The 13,322-nt window shown below is 28.7% G+C and overlaps 1 protein-coding gene across 2 annotated transcripts in view; it reads right to left on the reverse strand.

Annotated features, from left to right (window-relative positions):
• Positions 1-13,322, reverse strand: part of LOC141527149 (kin of IRRE-like protein 2) — a 90,639-nt gene that overhangs the window by 13,089 nt on the left and 64,228 nt on the right. For both annotated transcript variants that reach the window (XM_074242466.1, XM_074242468.1), the window contains exon 3: positions 516-699. In XM_074242466.1, coding sequence (XP_074098567.1) covers positions 516-699 — 184 coding nt within the window. The remainder of the gene's footprint in view (positions 1-515; positions 700-13,322) is intronic.

The following is a 13,322-nucleotide window of genomic DNA, read 5'->3' on the forward strand; positions in this document are numbered from 1 at the left end:
TTAATGATTTATTGACAACATCAAGGACGGGTACTCGCGAACGAGATCCTGGCTATCGATCAATGTCGAGCCAGTTTTACGACCCGGAAAATCCGGGCGCATAACTGATGAGATCGTCAATTTTTTTTTCGTGAATTTTTTTTACTTTTTTTTTTTTCAGATCAATGAATTATTTTAATGGGCTTGAGAATATTTAGTTTTTATTGTTGACTACTGAATCCGGTATTGTTATTTACGTTCCGTGAATCGGGTATTTTCATTATTATTGTATATTGTATTGGATTGTGAAATTGTGGTATTGTAGGATTGCAATTATGTATAATAGGAAAATGCAAGCAAGCTTTTTGCGGACAGATAACAGATAACTAAAAGATATGCGAGAGAGGATGAAAAATATTCAATTAAAAGTAAAAGTGAAATAAGCGGATTATATTTTCATTAAAAAAGTTTTAGGAAATTTATTTTGTCATTGTTATTATTATTATTATTATTTTTTTTTTTTTTTTTAATTTTACCTCTGACTACTAATCGGGCTGGTTCTGACGCCAGCGCATCTTGCGTTGTAAAATCACTGGCGGTGACTTGACACTGCCATAATCCGTCGTCAAATTCTAGGGTTGCTGATCTTACCCAAAGCGAGCAGTCACCCAAATCTGGCGAGGCGACCCATTCATATTTTTTTAAATGCATTCCAATTGGCTGAAAAATAATATTTTATTTTTTAACAATAACAATATTTTGTTAAAATGTACTGTAGTTTTTTAACCATTAACGTTTTTAAAGATATAAGCTCATCTCGACGTTACACTCATCAAGAGCTTTCGTTTGAGTACCCACATGCATTTTGATATATTTTTCATATATTCATATATACATATATATATATATATATATATATAAATATATAAAATATATGAAAAATTGATGTGGGTACTCAAATGAAAGGTCTCGATGAGTGTAACATCGGGATGAGCTTATATCTTTAAAAATGTCAATAATTAAGAAATTTTATCATATGACTATCCTGGAGGCAAAATTTTTCTTATTAATAATATAGATAATAATTATAATAATAATATTTTATTAATTAAAATTAGAATAAACAGTCATAAATTTTAATTAAAAAGGAAAAAGGATTTCTTGATAACGATATTGCTAGTTTAATCAAATGTTATTTACTAAAGTAAACACAAACGTGAAATTATGATGCGTCAGAAAGATTGATGCAAACATTTCAGGACGTATTGCTGTTGAATGGATAAAACAAACTGCACGACAGAATAATGTACTCGAACAAGATTGAATCACGTTTGAAACGTTTATGGAAAAACGTCATTGAACCAATGGATTCATCTAGCTTACAAACGTATTCGTAAATCAAAAAAATAAAAATAAAAGCTCTGCAAAAACAAAAAAAAATCCCTCCATTTGTAACGCGAGTGTATAGTTGTGTGAGTTTAAAAGTAGTACATTCAAATCGAATAAGGATTTACGTGCCTCCACACAACACATAACACACTACTCAAGAGGTTATGGTATTGAAGTATTAGCATTCCATACCAACCGTTTCTTCGACAATAGAAACAGTCCTGTTTCGTATTGAATTTCCGCGTCCTGACAGCAAACCAAGGCTACCGCACAACTAAACCAAAAAATTTTTTTTACTTTACTCTATATATTTATATCTACTTTTTTTGTTTCCGAAAATATATGGGTATCGCGTATGTGTACCGCGTATGTGGGTGTTATATGCACAGAAAGCTCTGCGAATAAATGATTGAACTTCAATCTCGCAAATGGGTTCCCTATTTTTTTTTCTATTTCATTTTTCACTAAATTTTTTACTTTTATTTATTCTTTTGAAGATTTTTAGAGCGAAAATTCACTCGATTCTCCAGCGAATTCGCTACAGTGAATATTTAAACGAGGTCACAAGGTTCAGACCTAATTTTGCTGGTGGCTAATTTTTTGCGGTCTAAATTAATATTAATTTTTAAAAATGAAATTACGGTTAGTTGGAAAATTTTTTATGTTAATTAAAAACTGACTTGATTTTAAAAATTTAATTTTTTTTTTACGAACTTTTCTTTTTAAATAACTACGAAGATTTTATTTAAAAATATTTATTAAATTAAATAATTGTTTTTAAATAAATTAAATTATTAATAGTTAATAAATTCTTCTATCAGTGCAATTTTCATTAAAATAATAATAATAATAATAATAATAATAATAATAATAATAATTATTATTACAGCTAAATAATTCATGGAATTAGAAACTGTGACAGAACATATCACTAATACACATTCACAGCAATGTGTTACATTTGAGAAATGAAATTCTGGATTTACGAAATATAATTAAATTGAAATTAATACACTGGATAGTTTTGTAACTCTGATAGTAATACCGGAGCACTGCAGTGATAGTTAAATTTTCAGTCAGGCATACTTTGGGTTAACCAACATGTCGCAGTAGCTGGATTGCCTAAGTAACATTCAGGAACGGTGTAGTGTAACTATTTCTACGTGGATTGGTGTGCTGTTATATTATGCAGCGCGGTATGATGTGACGGTAAATGTAGTAGAGCAACATAACAGTCAGACGTGTCAGAATAACTACCAGTATTAGTATGAGGATGAGTATGAGTATAATAATCACTTGTTACTGCACAGAGTCTGGTAGTGAGTACAGACGTGTAGAAACGATAGAGAAACTTGCCGAATATCTCAGTAGATAAATTCCCCTGTGGTCAGACCTATACTTCCTCTAAATACTGCTTCTACTCTTTCCTCCAGACCTCAACCTTTGCTGCACAATTATGTTACTGGCATTTAGTATCTAGTACCTGGTATTCCCATTAAATCTATATATATATATATATATATATATATATATATATATATATATATATATATATATATATATATATATACCAACTGTTTCGGATATTTTATTGAATATTTTTTATATTTCCTCAAATAATTCGAATTTCAAATAAATTTCTCAACTATATTGTACATCGTTTTTGTATACTCTACAAAATTTGTAAAATTAGCTTTTATAAATGGGTTTTAATTACACGCGCTAATGTAATATGCTGGTAAAAATAATTTCATTATGTATGAAGATTAATTTTATAAAGTTTCATTATATGTCGGTGCTTTAAAAACGCCACGACGGAAAATAAATATTGTAGGGTAATTATTATCATTAATTTTGCTCGACTAATTAATGGTTAATAATTAAATTGAGTAATTGAACAACACACGGTTAAAAAAAAAAAAATTTAACAAATTTAATTTATAGTGACCTATTTATTTTATTTGAATAAAAGTATTCTAGATTTTTCAAAGAATTTAATCATTATTTTTTAACATTAAAATAATGAATTTTTTTGTTATTTTAAAATTACAAAAAAATTCTCTAATAAATTTTATTTTCACTTACAATTATAAATTTTAAAAAGAATTTTTTATGTTTAAAAAACAAATTATACAAAAAGTATTAAATTGTAACTCTTAAAAAAAATTATCCTTCACCAGAAAAAGTTAAAATTCCCAGTCCAAGATCATAAAACGGAAGCAAGTTAATCCGACTCTTTTGATACATCTTTCATCAGTTTCCGTATCTAAAACCGATCGTAAAACTCGATCTTTCTCACTTACCCTCAGCGATATTTTTCTACCTTAACATTTCTTTCCCTCACATACCATAGACCATATACATCTAATAAAATTCCCTCGACCATCAGTCTCAAGATACGGACCCTCAAGTCTGGCAAATTGGATAATAAAGTGTCGAAAAAATAAAAACTATAATTTTATTTGGTGCAGAAAGAGCCTCGGAGATGTTTGAGGGGACAAGAGCTCGCGTCATTCATTTAAGGGATTAAAATCAAGGCATGCTCGGGGCACGAGTCTACTCATGGTACACTTACTTAATATTAAGTGAAGCAGTACGAGTACAGTCAAGCTTGTCACGTGAAAACTAATGGCAAGAAGAATAAAACCTCTCTCTCTCTCTCTCTCTTGTTTTCCCTTTTCTTTTGCTTTTTTTGTTTATTCCTCCCTTCACTAGAGCAAGAGTGAGATCATGCAAAAGCAGGAGAAGAAAGGAGTTTCATAGACCCCCACTTGAGTGTATTCTCCGAAGTATAGAGTAAGGCCGCGAGCAGCAATCAGCGTAATGTACCCGCCGCAGACATACCGCTCAGCCCTCTTGGGAACTCCAGTAATCCCTTCTCCTTCTATTGGCGTTCTCTGCATACTCACTCTGTACTTGTGTGCCGTACATACTACTACTACTCGTTAGAAATAAAACACCAGTGCAAGGAGAAGTAAAGGAATAAGTCTCTTGGTATCACACTAGATTTTCTCTCACTTCTGTCCTTGCGCCGACACCTATTTCCATTTCTATTACTTTTTCTGGCTCTGGATGTATGTATAAGTACTAGTTTTTTAGCAAAGTCGAGTTTCAAGGTGCCACATACACATGCCGAATGCATCGCACTTGCAGAACAGGGCAATCACACTGAGAGCTCCCGAATACATCACGCATCTGTATTTCGTTCACTAGAAGAGCCTTCAGATCGTTGCCCGACGTTCAATAAAATAAACCGGGGATTGAATTTTGTATGAATCGATTTTCATGCTTTCAGGGATACTGAGTGATTTTTTTTGGCTTTTTAGAAGATTTAGTTTGTTGATGGTTGATGATTTATGGAAGCGTAATTCGGTTTAATAGAGAAGCTTTTGAATTTTTCAAATGGAGAACTTTTGGCAATTAATCGTTTATTAAATCAGTTTTAATAAATATTTACAGTTAAGCGTTCATTAAAAAGCGCTTTTCTGTTCAAAAAAATTTTACAAATTCCACGAATTGTTTTTTAAAAAATCAATATTGAATTTTCATTTTTAAAAAGTTTAAATTTTTGGGAAAAATTAATTATAATTTTTTAATTAATAAAATTTTTAACGATTACAATAATTAATTACTAAAACTTTGTAATTAAGTTTCAATTAATTTTTAATATTAATTATAATCAATAAAACTTTCAAAAATTACAATAGCTAAATATTAAATTTTTTTAATTAATTAAGTTTTGAAATTAAGAATTTTTAATTAAGAGTATTTAAATTTCACACTAGTTGTGGCCCTTAAACTAAAAAATTTGACAATTCTCGGGCAATTTATTTCGAATAAAACTAACTTTTGTCAAAAAATTTACAATATCTTCATTTCCAAGCATTGAATTTTTTATTATTAAAAATTACAGTTGAAACGAAACCCTGTGTGAAATGATACCTATGTCATGACTGAAATTTAAAGTTTCAATTTTAACTTCCATATAAAGCATAACATTGAAATTTAATAACCAATTATTTTATTCAATTATATTCCACCCATTGGAATCCTTTTGTTTAAATAAAAGAACAAACAATTTTTTCCTTTTACCTCAGGATCCTATTGTTTTACTTAACCGTGTTTTCATCTGCAGTAAAAAAAGGAAAAAATAAAAATAAACATTCCCATAAATATTATATTTACGTTGAACGACAAAGTATGTTTATTATTTTGACCTCTAAAAATGTTTTTCTTCAATTTATATTTTTCCGTGTACTTCTATTTGATCAAAGCGGTGATTAATTTAAATAAAATAATATCCAATATATTTTCCAACTGCCTAATAATATTAATGTTATATTATTTTCTAATTCTGTAGTTAAATTAATTAACTAAAGTAATTACATTTTTAATCACAAAATGGAACGTTTATTAAAAAATTTAATTTAATAGCAATTGCAAGGTAAATAATTTTAAAAATGTACTACACAATTTATCGTGCAATTTTTTATTTTATTTCTAATATAATATATGTCGAATGAAAGTAACAGAGATTTATGAGAAATAAAAACAATCGGTCGATATTTGAGCGAGCAACCAGGCGCGAATTATTGCGATAATAATAACAAAGTTCGAGGATGGAGTGAGGAAAAAAAATAAAATAACGGAGATAGATATTTAAAATTAAATCAAAAGCCCGAGGTTCTTTGCTCTGGAGGCTGCTGCCAGCGACTTGCTTTGAATCAGAGACAACGATGTTGTGGATCCCAGAAGGGGGTTTCCTTGCGTGTTTTCCTCCACAAGCGAGACCGGGATAGAAAATGAGGGAAAGAAAGATACTAGAGCTTGGAGCTAGAGGCTTACTGCGGTTGGTTAACCAAGGAGTCCCCTCTGGCGCCCAATGCAGCGTCAGGTAGATGCTGAGTAAGAGAATGATCCTCTGGTTATTTACATCTTTCATAAATATTCACTGTTACGAAACGTGTAGCAAAAAATATTAAATAATATAAGCAAAAATTCTGATAAGCTTACCACACAACAAAACTTGAGTAATATGTTTTATCAATATCATGTACGTGGATTTTTTTTATTTTATTTCGCGCTAGGCAGTTTATAATAATCACGACGGAGAAAACTTTTTTTAATCATCCGTCAACTTTTTTAATTATTTGTAAATTTTCTTGGAGTTTAGTACAAGGAAAAAGTTTTTCACTTGCCCGGCTTGTTTTTTCTTGGATTATTTTGTTATTTTTTCTCAGTTGAAGGTAAAATATATTATAGCGCTGTTTTATATCTGAAATTCTCCAATCCAGGGGCGTCATTAAAATAGATTACTTGTGCATAGTAAAATGAAAATTAATGCGCTAGTAGATATTATATAGCGGCGAAATTTTATTTTAACGAATTTAAGAACAAATAATAATCTCGTGGTTAATTTAAGAGTTTTTTTTTGGATAAAAAAATTTTAACGGAAGAATTTAGTTCGTAAAAATAATTAAATTTAATTATAGAGAGTTTTGTTTTTTAAAAATGTGGAAAAAAAGTTTTGGGAATTTATTCAAATAATCAAGATTTAAATTGTGCATTAAGCATATTTGACAAGTATTCTGGTATGACACAAAGCACATTCGCTGGTTGGTTTATACTTTATCTCCATTATGGTATATATTATTACGCGCTTTGTTAATATCAATGTGGGTATGTATGGATGGATGTGCTGTTTATGGTAATGTAATGGACGATGGGTATTGTGGTTTTTTGATTGCATAATTAACGTATACCGGGCTATTATTAAAGTGAGAATATTGTATCGCAGTCGATTAGCGGGAAAGCGATTTGTAAATTACGCTAATTACATCCCGATAATAATTTGTTGCTCAATTAAAATTATAAGTTAGTATTGTGTTGGTATGAATTAAATTACGGTGAGATTGTCAGGAAAAATTAATTGTCGCGACTTAATTACTGTTGAGAGTCATACTTCATTTATCTGATAATTTATTCCGTTGAATATTATGTAAGTAAGAAAATATGGCAAGTGTGTGTCAGAGAAAAATTTTGGGTTTTTTGTTTGATTAAAGAATAATCAAAATTTTATTTAATATATAAATATACTGGCAATGATAATTTCATCCTGGATAAAATTTTATCTCGGACTGAAAAACTGGCCCTAAAAAAAAAAAATTCTAAAATTTGGTCAAAAATAAAATATATGTAAAGTAAACCAAGAAGAGGTAACCGAGTGTATAAATATAAAAGACGCTTAAATGTAAAGAAATCTTGATAAAAACGAGGGCGTTTAACTTTTTACTGTTACGCGTAAACACAAAACACGAATTCTCAATTCTGAACAATTTTTTTCCAAAACAAAAGTGCTCACTATGTCGAGAAACCCGACATAATTTTTCTTTAGAACTCTGTAAATGCTCTCATTACTTGTAAAGACTTACATGAGCTTCAAGAAACCTACAGCAAGCTTAAAATGTTGTGTTACCGCGAAAAAGAAAAACTATAAGGTTACAAGTCTATCATACAAGTGTTGAGCACAACAACTATGTTTTACGTAATATATATATTTTTTATAAAAAAATTCTTTTGACCCAACTTGAGTTGAAACTTGTTGAAACGCGAGTTCACGACTCGCGACGCAATTTTAGTTACTTTAACATTTTTAGTTTAACTTCTCTCGAGTCCGTTTTGTTCTCAATATTCTTTTTGTTCCTTGCCATGCACTTCTGCACTCATGTTTTATTTTTCAATATATATATAATATGTGGATGTACAATGTACATACACTCATACTTGCTTGAATACTGAGTAAATATGCTTTACTCAACTTCACAGAGCCACATAATGCAACATATCATACACGTATTCAAATTTATATTTATTCAAAATATACAAATGTACTTGGGTTTTGTTTTGAGTATCAAACAAAGAGATAACGCTACGGTCGATGGCCCACGTTTTATTTGAATCATCGCTAAGTAGATATCATGGAAAAATTTTTTATAAAATAACAACCCCGGTATAGATGATATATTTTACAAATTAGTTTTTAAAAGCAAGCACACAACAATGCTGCCTACCCCTACATATGGGGAAAAATATAATTATACTCGTACTTTATATACTTGCTTTTCTCCGGCATTATTTACACGGCCTTTGTGCTCTTCATCTTTCATGTTTGTCTTTATTTTATTTATTCATGATAATATAATTGACGCGTAGAGGATAGGGGCAATTTTACTTTTATTTTTTGCGCTTTTGACCATCATGTACTTATTTTTTTAACTTAGGCAATGTTATTTTATATTTTTTATAATAAAACAGTATTTTTTTTCAGTTATTGAGAAAATTTATGTGGGAAAGATTTTAATAATTAATTAATTAATTAACGCTTTTTTTTTTTTGAATGAAAAATATTTTTTATTTAACGGGCTACTACCGTAACAATGAAAATTAATAATAATAAATAATAATTGCTGAAATTTTGTCAGAATATTTTTTAAAAAATACTAATAATTTTCTACGTCATTAAAAGAAAATTATTTTCATTAAAAAAATTAATAAAACATTTAACATTAGTTGAAAAAACATTTAACTATTATAAATTTTTTTTTATTTGACTATTTAGTCTTTATTCTAATGAAAATTGTAATATATTTTTAGCAGACCGCATATAAAATTTAATTTCCGATTTTAAATATTAAATTTTTCATCAAGTTTAATTTTAAATATCAAACATCAAATATTAAACATTAAAATATTAAATATTAAATATCATTAATTTTAATGTTATAAAGCATAATTTTTTTTCTTTAGATATGAAACATTTTAAACTTTTCGTTTAATGAGTAAAAAGGAAATTTAGCCTCATTAAATAATAAATTTTTCATTATCAAAAAATTCTTCAGTCTTCTCTCAACTAATAAGAAATAAATTTATTATTCTATCAGAAGTTACAAACACAAATAATTACCACAGCTTGAAATTTTCAATAAGAAAAAGGCAATCGTCGTTCTTTTACTAAGTGAGTGTAATTTCCGAGAAAAAGTGAGTATTAATCAACAAACGGGTGTTTTGCTTTCCTAAAAGTCCTTTAAAAGCTCAGCTAACTTTTCTTTATACGCGAAACCAAGATTCAATATTTTCAAAAATCAACTAAACTTAAATACATAAATATATACCCACTAACTAAATGATTAATTGATTTTTGTCCTAATTACAAATTTGCAAGGTATCGATGTCATGAAAGAGAATACAATTACCCCGTAAATTAGTTGTGAATCCAAAATTAAATAACGTTTGATGAAATCACTGAAGAGTAATTGTCAGTAATCTTGAATCAAATGAATGAAATTAAATTGAAGTGTTGTACATAATTATAACATTAATTATCGATTGAATTGAATCGGATAGAGTTAATTTGATAAAACTTTAGATTTAATTATATTTCCATTATAAATCACTTAGCTTTTCGGTTTGAGAAGAGAGGGTGGAACGTGAGACCCGGGATGCGGGACGGTGATCAAGTATGCCACTATATCAACTCCAAGATCGGAAGTTTTCCCAAAGTTCTGTTCCATAAATTCAAGAGCTGATGTATACATATAGGTGACGATAGTTAGTCGTGAATTTAGTTTGACTACCCCATCAATGGAAAGTCGTATCTGTTCCAGATATACATATCTTTGCCGGGAAACATAAATATATGTGTATTTACAGGGTAGGAGTGAACGTATAAATAGAATAATGTAGATGTTACTTAGCATGTAGTTACCAGAACATAAAGTTAGATGTTAACTTGTGTATATAACTGTTAATTAATGCATTTTGATGTACGTTAGTTACATTAACAAACAACTTTAAAATGAAAATTTATGCGTACAATCACAATCACAAAGTATTCAAACACTCGCAAGAGATTTGGATGTTTACGTAAGCAGGAGGTACATGATTTTACTCATTCATCTATATTGCTTATCTTATTAAGAGAAAAAGTAAAGTTTTGTCTCAAGGATAGTCATATGATAAAATCAGGTTTTTTTTTTTTTTTTTTTTTTTTTTTTCTTTCGTGAACTATTGACATTTTTAAAGATATAAGCTCACTCTGACATTACATTCATCGAGACCTTTCATTTGAGTACCCACATCAATTTTTCATATATTTATATATATTATATATATGTATATATGAAAAATATATCAAAATGCATGTGGGTACTCAAATGAAAGCTCTCGATGAGTGTAACGTCGAGATGAACTTATATCTTTATAAAATTAAATATTTAAGAAAGTACAGTGCAATTTAACAAAAGTCATTATTTAATAAAGCAAAATTTTATTCATTTATAGTTCACAATTCACGGTAGCCACATAGTAACTACAAGGTTGCTAATTTTCATTAAGTGACACGAAAATTAAGAAAGATTTAAGGAATTTATAGAAGAAACTTTTTACGGAAAAAGTTTTCGATACCCAAAAAGAAGTTGAGCAGGAGTTATCTCTTCTATCAGAAGCTCTAGAGAGGTATTGATCAATAATTTATCTGGGAAAACAAAAGAAGAGATACGTATTTTTATTAGTTAGATAAGTATCCGCAAAAATTGGTGAAACCTCAAATCGACAATTGGGAACGCCCACTGGTAAAATTGATAGCGCTTGGTCATGAACTGAGCCAACTTCGATTCTTGATTCCCAACCCACGGCTAACTGATGCCAAAGAACCGGGAGTCGGTGCCAAAAGTTTAAGTGCCGTAAAATTTCCTTCCCCTATATTTACAAAAATGTTTTTGTACCAAGCCCGACAGTTAATCCTAATCATAATAAAAAAAATTTCGGTCTGGAGGATAAATTTAGTATTGAAAAAAATTTTTCAATGTTTATATTGTGAATTAGTTTTATTTTTAATAATGCTGAATATGTTAACCTGGTACTTTTAGGATCGTGTTGAATAACATTTTAAATTTAGCTCGTCGTTGAATGAATTTACATATTATACAGGATTTTACGCTGTTGTTAACTAAAAGGTTGGTGTATATTGGAATTTTTTTTGTTGAATATTTTAGTATAACATCATCAGGATTTTAATATTCGTTGAAATTAAAAATTACATGATAAATAATGATGATGTTGTGTAATATTAATTTTACGGGCTTTTCAATTTTTTAATTTATTGAAAATTTAAATTACAAATTTTACAAAAAATTTTTACTATTTTTTTGATTTTGTTAAATTACACGGAAAAAAATTTTTTCACAGTTTTTTTAAAATAGTACATAGTCATTATTAAACAATAAAATTTATTTCAATTATTTAATAAATAAAAATTTATGTCCTAATTTCCATTTTTAATTAAAAAAAAAAAATGACTGAAATAGCAAAAATTGAGATCAAAAATTTCAATAAAGATAATGTCAAATTAATAAATAGGAAAAAATTTGAAATTAAGGGGAAAAAAATTAATAATAATAATAATAAATAATCAATAACAATTATAACCAGCAGCGCAGTTAAAAAATGCATTCCCAAGTACCCATAAATATTCAGCCCAATTAATTAAAATAAACGATAACCATTTGTCGTAATTAAATATGATATTCCCAGATAAAAACAAAATTTATACTACACTAAAAATCGATGCCCCATATTCGCACTCGCCCACTTCATTCAAAACTTACACCAGAATTTTATTTACGTGTTTGTACTGGAAGTAACGTTGATTAACGAGCATTCAATTTAAACCCGACGGATCGTCGATCTTTTAGTTTGACGCATATTACGAGGGCCAATTGTTCCGTACATCAACCTCCACCCTACACTCTACTAATGCTTAAGCTTTTGTATGTATACAACACGGCATCCAACCCTTCACTTTCTCTATATTTCAAAATTTCCACCCATTCTATCTGCAACTATTCAATTCACCTTTTCTCCCACATTCTTTTTTTATTTTTTTTTATGATACTCGCTACGAATATCCACTTTGTCACCCACAGTTTCGCGCTTCAAAGCAGTTTAATCACACGGAAAATAACAATTCCGAATATTTAAGTATTGATAAAGAGTTAAAGTTTGAATATCCTGTTAATATAAGAGCAATAAATTTTTATCGGTGAATGACAGAGTAAGGAAATACAAAAGGGATCAAGACTACTGGATATATAATTCCGTTATTATAAGAGTTTACTTTTTTTATTGTCTGATAAAATGCCGGGGAGTAAATCTAGAAGTAAGAAATAATAAAAAAGGCCGAAGTAAAATGAAGTTGATAAAAGATAGAAAAGTTACTTTCTTTTTTTTTTTTTTTTCTTTCATTTTATACTTCATACTTTTAAAGAATAATGTCGATCAATGTAACGTCAACTTTCGAAGTAGACGTTGATGAATAAATGAAGTTCGCGTTGAAAAGCCGATTATGAAAAATGTAACTCACGAATAAAATCACTGTTCAAATCCGAAGTGACGTAAATTGGGGATAAATTTTTTAAATGTTAAATTTATGTTAGGGCTAAAGGTTTATTCACATTTAACAGAATGTATTCTAAATAACAATAAATAATATCAAGAAACTATTATTAAGAGAATAAGCAAAATTTTGTTCTCTATCTCTAGATACATAATTAAAAAATGACCTTGCATCTTGTGAACTATTGACATTTTTAAAGATATAAGTTCACCTCAATGTTACACTCATCGAGACCTTTCATTTGAATACCCACATCAATTTTTCATATATTTTATATATTTATATATTTCACAAATACCATATATATATAAAATATATAAAAATTGCCATGTGGGTACTCAAATGAAAGGTCTCGATGAGTGTAACATCGGGATGAGCTTATATCTTTAAAAACGTCAATAGTTAAGAAAGTGCAGTGCAATTTAACAATTTACAGTGTCATTATTTAATAAACCAAAATTTTATTTATTTATTTTTCACAAGTCACGGAAGTCACATAATG

Source organism: Cotesia typhae, unplaced genomic scaffold (genome assembly GCF_013202065.1).
Source record: "Cotesia typhae breed Kobodo isofemale line unplaced genomic scaffold, CoteBio_Ctyphae contig_4, whole genome shotgun sequence".
Taxonomy (NCBI): domain Eukaryota; kingdom Metazoa; phylum Arthropoda; class Insecta; order Hymenoptera; family Braconidae; genus Cotesia; species Cotesia typhae.